Below are 6,126 nucleotides of genomic sequence, written 5' to 3'. Positions count from 1 at the left end.
TCGGTAGGTGAGTAACGAGACATCAAAGACAACACTTAATTTGTCCGGTATTCTCCTTTAAGGTGAACAAGTATTCGATGTGATGAGAAAGTCTCAGACCATGCCTAGTATGATGTAAAGTATGCCAGTGAAACAATGAAAGAACGAAGGCAGCTATTAGCAAACATTACTTCTAGCTGTCTGTCTTGTCTTGCATCCTCATTTGATGTAATCATGTACGGGTACCACTACCAACACAACAAATCTCCTGCAACATATTAATGAGAAATTCATCCTGACACTTTACGAGTCACCAAAATCATTCAAACAAATTATTTTAAAAAAACATTGCGTGCATGCGTGCATGTGTGCGTGGGTGCGTGTGCTTTGCAATAGTTCAGTACTGTCATAGCTCCACCCCTTGCCAGACTAAGCTGAGAGAAACCAGGAAACGGAGAGGTTGTTATTCTGACTCTCTTCACTGAAGACACACAGAGACCGACGCTAAGATTCACCTTCAGATCAAACACAACTTCCAGTGAGGAGGACAGACTGTCTTTCTACAGCTACAGGAGGTAATACTGACCCAGACCACTTGAACCTGCTGCTTATGCTGCTGGACTTTAACAAGATTCAAAGTGAAAGTCAACTCCAGGGAACATTTTAGAGGAGGGAGTGTTACCACGACTGACTGGCTGATTTCCTGGCTTGAACAGTGTGTCTGTAGCTTCACTCAGAGACTAAATGGCTTCCAAGTCGTCTCGCCCTGAAGAGGATTATTGCTGTCCTGTGTGTTGTGACATCTTTAAAGATCCTGTTCTCCTGTCCTGTAGCCACAGCTTCTGTAAAGCCTGTCTGCAGGAATGGTGGAGAGAGAAGGAAATAAAGGAATGTCCAGTTTGTAAGGAGAGACATTCAGTGGATCCACCCAGAAACCTGGCTCTGAAGAACGTGTGTGAGGCATTCATACAGGAGAGACACCAGAGAGCTTCAACAGGGTCTGAGGTTCTCTGCAGTCTGCATGCTGAGAAACTCAAACTGTTCTGTCTGGAATGTCAACAGCCAGTGTGTGTTGTGTGTCGAGATGCTAAAAAACACACCGACCACAGATGCAAACCCATCGATGAAGCTGCACTGGATCACAAGAAGGAAGTCCAGAAATCACTGAAGCCTTTACAGGAGAAACTGGAGGTCTTTAATAAATTCAAAACAAACTATGATCAAACAGCAGAACACATTCAGTTCCAGACTCAGAATACAGAGATTAAGATTAAGGAACAGTTTAAGAAGATGCGTCAGTTTCTACAAGAGGAAGAGGATGCTAGGATTGCTTCACTGTGGGAGGAAGAGCAGCAGAAGAGTCAGATGATGAAGGAGAAGACTGAGGGTCTAAACAGAGACATCTCAACTCTTTCAAACACAATCGGAGCCATAGAGGAGGAGCTGAGAGCTGAACACATCTCATTCCTGCAGAACTACAAGACCACAATGCAAAGAGTCCAGTTCACACTGCAGGACCCACAGCCGGTCTCAGGAGCACTGATAGACGTGACCAAACACCTGAGCAACCTGGCCTTCAGAGTCTGGGACAAGATGAAGGACATTGTCTCCTACACTCCTGTCATTCTGGACCCCAACACTGCCCCTCCAGTATACATCCTGTCTGATGATCTGACCAGTGTGAGACTTGGAGAGAAACAGCAGCTTCCTGACAACCCAGAGAGGTTTGACCACTATGGCTTCATCCTGGGTTCTGAGGGCTTTAACTCAGGGACTCACAGCTGGGATGTTGAGGTTGGAGACAATACATACTGGTCAGTAGGTGTTTTATCAGAGTCCTTTCAGAGGAAGGGAGAAAACGCGGGTAAATTCTGGGGAATAAGGTTAAAGGAAGGTAAATACACAACACGCTTCTCATTAGGTGATCCATTAGGTGATCTCTCAGTGAAGCAGAAACCTCAGAGGATCAGAGTCCAGCTGGACTGGAAGAAAAGAAAGCTGTCCTTCTCTGATCCTGATACTAACACACACCTACACACCTTCACACACACTTTCACTGAGACACTCTTTCCACACATTCACATTGGTCAGATTGGTGATACTCTGAAGATATTACCAATGAAGGTCAGTGTAACACTGGAACAATGTCAAGTCAAGTAAATTTTATTTGTGAAGCACGTTTAAAAACAACCAGGTTGACCAAAGTGCCGTACAACATGATAAAAACAACCTAACAAAATAAACAGCATTTAAAAACATGTTAAAGTGGTGGTGGTGGTGGTGGTGGTGGTTGTGATGATGATAATGATGATGATGATGATAATGATGATGATGATGATGATAAAGACAAACTATGGAGTCTTTAAAGAGTAATACCTGTTGATTTTAGATTCCATTTGATTGTGTTGTGGTCGAGGACGGTCAACATGAACAAGTGTCTCTCTGATCTGTGATGTCATCATCATCTACACAGTGATTCTCAAGATTTGGGCCATGACGATTTAATTGATAATATAGCTTTAATATAAAAGAAAACAATGTAAAAAAAAATGAACAGTAACTTTCTGAACCTCTGATCAGTAATGATTATTCATAAATGTTGAAAAAATTGAAAACCTTGAAAAATGACTTTTCATTGTGATACTGATAATATTTAAATTAACATATAGTACGTTAGTTCCGCTGATCAAAGCTACAACATAATCGATTGATTGATCATTAAAATAAACATGCTCTGAAAACACTGCCCACCCATCTGACCACCACGTGGTCAGATGGATGGTGGAGAACCACTGATCTTCACAGTAAAACCACTTAGTGTTAATTTAACTCTGAGTGTAAAATGGAACGAAATGGACCTAACTTTGAAAGAGTGTACAAAATGTATCCAAATGGACCTGTAATAGTAATACTGTTGGGGAGCTGGGATACTTTACTATAAGATAATATCTTATAAATATTATTATATTAAATATTATTTCAGAGTAATAATATGATTTTTTACACTAAAATATAGAATCACCACGTTGCATACTTCTCTAATTCTAAATATTTTCTTTGGGTAATTATGATTTAGTGTGTTACATTGTGTCGTTTTCAATCATAGTGATGTTCTTTAACATTAGATTGTATATTTGTTTACATTTGTTGCATTGATCTCTGTGTGCATGTGTTCTGAGCCCTGTAACATGAATGATCCTCTGATTGACTCTCTTGTCCCTATAAATAGGACACAGGCGTGTTTTTACTTTTCATGGCAGACTGAGGATGCTTTTTGTAACCAAAACATGTATCTGTTCCCACTTAAACCCCGTTTGGTAACACTTTGTATTTGTCTCACTATGGATCATTAAAGAATACAAAAATGTGCATCTGCCAAACCTCTGTGGACATTCACTTTGTTATGTTGGTGTGTGAGTGTTCTTTTAGTCTTCTTAGTGTGTTGAGTGACAGGAAGCTGAGGGTAGAAAGCATAGAGTTATATCTAGAGGATGTACTGCCCCACCCCAGCTATTCATTTCAATGAAAGTTGCTCACAGGCATTTGAAGCACCCTACTTCTCCCATTCAATGGTCTAATAAAAGGTGATAATGTCCCATTCAATGCATTGATAGCAACCAAATGGGGTGCCGGAAGTGCCTCTACTTCCACATTTGGGCACCAAATTTGGGTGCCGGAATCAAGGGAGTCTTGAGCTCCGAGCAGGCGCACTAGGGTTTCAAACGGTAGAAGAATGCGCAGTGGCGTTTTAAATGTGGAAGTATTGCAATCTCAGATTTGACCAACAGGCAAGGCCGCTTCATTGTTCTACCGTGGCTCTGGGGGCTTGGTAGAAAGACACAGTGGTGGAAAGTAACTAAGTACATTTACTTAAGTACTGTACTTAAGTACAACTTTGAGGTATTTGTACTTTACTTGAGTATTTCCGATTTCCAATACTTTTACTTCTACTCCACTACATCTCGGATCTGTTCCCACTTTAAACCCTTTTTGGTAGCACTTTTATTTTTGTCTCACTCTGGATCATTAAAGAATAATATTTTTGCATCTGTTATGCTGGTGTGTGAGTGTTCCTTTAGTCTTCTTAGTGTGTTGACAGAAAAGCTAAGGTTAGACAGTCATACAACACATGACTCTGACTGGAATCAAACCAGAGACAATGTAACCACATGGTGTCTCTTTGACTTTTCACCAGCCAGTGTGCCACATCCATTATCTTCTGACATAACATTCTTCTGAGATAAAATAATTCTGCAAAATGACTAGGGATGGAGATTGTATCAATTTTGATCCCTTAATCATTCCTGCTTGTAGGCCCGATTCCTTATCGATCCCTGGGCCTTATTTAGCGCCACCAGGAGGCCGATTTGTGCAAAAAAATACTGCTACAAATCCCGCAAATCGGTACACAGTATCTCTATAGTCAATAAACAAAACAGGGTCTTTCTTTTTTTTTTGACAAAATGTCTCAAATCATGAACACTGAAATGTTGCACATACGTTCTCACTAGGCCGGGGAAGAAATGCCACTTGAATTTTTTTAAATCAGCCTCATGGTGGCGCTCTAACAGGCCGATTCGTGTTTTTACCTATAACTGCACCGATCTGTGTAAAACTTTGTATGTGCACTCCCTAGACTGGCGGAGACCTGTGCTACGAGGAGCACTTTTTCTAGTTTCTTATTATTTGTCATATCTGTCCTGTACAATTGTTTTTACTTTTTTCTTTTTTTTTAAGCCTAAAAGGCAATGCCAAAAACACAATTAGATCATTAATTGCAATTATTTGTATGACGATTAATTATCACCTAAATTTTCTTGATTTGGACAGCGCTAGTGAGGCTTACATTGTTAAGTGCTTTTAACAGTCAAGGTCCACGATGAGATTATTAAAAATATATATAATTATATATATATTTCAGTTCCCTCTATTATTGTCTTCGCCAGGCCGAAAGGCATGGCGAGAGTATGTTTTACCCCCTGTCCGTCCGTCCGTCCGTCCGTCCGTCCGTGTGTGTGTCCGTCCGTGTGTCCGTCCGTCTGCGAGCGGCTAATCTCCGACACCGTTGGCCCGCTCGCTCCGAAACTGTGCACACACACTCCCTGGATGCCAATTCAGAACCTCTGACCTCTGACAAATTTTTAACATAGCCCTGTTATAGCGTCACCAGGAGGCCGGTTTGTGCAAAACCCATTTACTCCTAAAGATTTCATCCAAACGTCATGCAAATCGGTACACAGTGGCCCTCATTTATCAACGCAGCGTATAAACCGGCGTATATTTTTCCATATATTAGGCCGTACACCAACGTCGAAGTCACATTTATCAACACATCTTACACAGCTGATCCGAGCGTACATTTGGTCCCAGCCTTGATAAATCTCACGTCTGAAAACGAGCGTCATTTAAATAACACGCCCTTAAATATTCTGGAAACACCCCGATTTTACGACATGAAGAACCAAAAAGAAAGAGTTTCGCCGGCTCGCCTCGCCTCGCTGCCTGTCAAGTCACACACACGCACACGCCCCTCTCTCTCTCTCTCTCTCTCTCTCTCTCTCTCTCTCTCTCTCTCTCTCTCTCTCTCTCTCTCTCTCTCTCTCTCTCTCTCTCTCTCTCTCTCTCTCTCTCTCTCTCTCTCTCTCTCTCTCTCTCACACACACACACACACGCGCCCAACTGTGTCTTTCATGTAATCCGTAGCGGTACAATCTTTGTCACGTAGGCTTGTAGCCTACATGAATGACATATTATGATAACAATCACATCACCATGAATGGAATACGTTTGCATATTAATTTATTTACCCCATACCGAGCAGTGCGCGTTCGAGTTACACTAAAATAAAGCAGTCAGACTCGGCCAGGCTGCAGTGATTCCGTGCCGCCACGTTAATAAGAGATTGGAGCGTCGGGTTTATATCCTTAACCCAGCCAGGTTGTAGTCTTCAAAACTCTCTATTACATAACTCCATAACATAGGACAAGCTACTGTAAGTTTGTACACCTCACTGTCCATGAAAAGATCGTCGGGAGTCCCGAAAATGCGCTCGCAGAAGCGCTGTATATTTTGAAAATAGCAGATCTACAAGCTCACAACGCGTCACGATGCGACCCGTTTTTGAGCTTGGAGATCTGCTATTTTAAA

The 6,126-nt window shown here is 41.7% G+C and overlaps 1 protein-coding gene across 1 annotated transcript; it reads left to right on the top strand.

Moving 5' to 3' along the window:
* Positions 1–453: 453 nt before the first annotated feature.
* Positions 454–3,331, top strand: LOC308097008 (E3 ubiquitin-protein ligase TRIM35-like). Its single transcript, XM_080444559.1, has one exon. It carries the CDS (start codon positions 724–726, stop codon positions 2,137–2,139), a length of 1,416 nt encoding a protein of 471 aa, XP_080300685.1. The 5' UTR covers positions 454–723; the 3' UTR covers positions 2,140–3,331.
* Positions 3,332–6,126: the final 2,795 nt, after the last annotated feature.

The sequence above is a fragment of the Gymnoscopelus braueri genome (genome assembly GCF_963280865.1).
Source record: "Gymnoscopelus braueri genome assembly, chromosome: 12".
In the NCBI taxonomy this organism is placed as follows: Eukaryota; Metazoa; Chordata; class Actinopteri; order Myctophiformes; family Myctophidae; genus Gymnoscopelus; species Gymnoscopelus braueri.
Note: the sequence above shows the minus strand (reverse complement) of the source record. Positions and strands in the feature narration are given on the sequence as shown.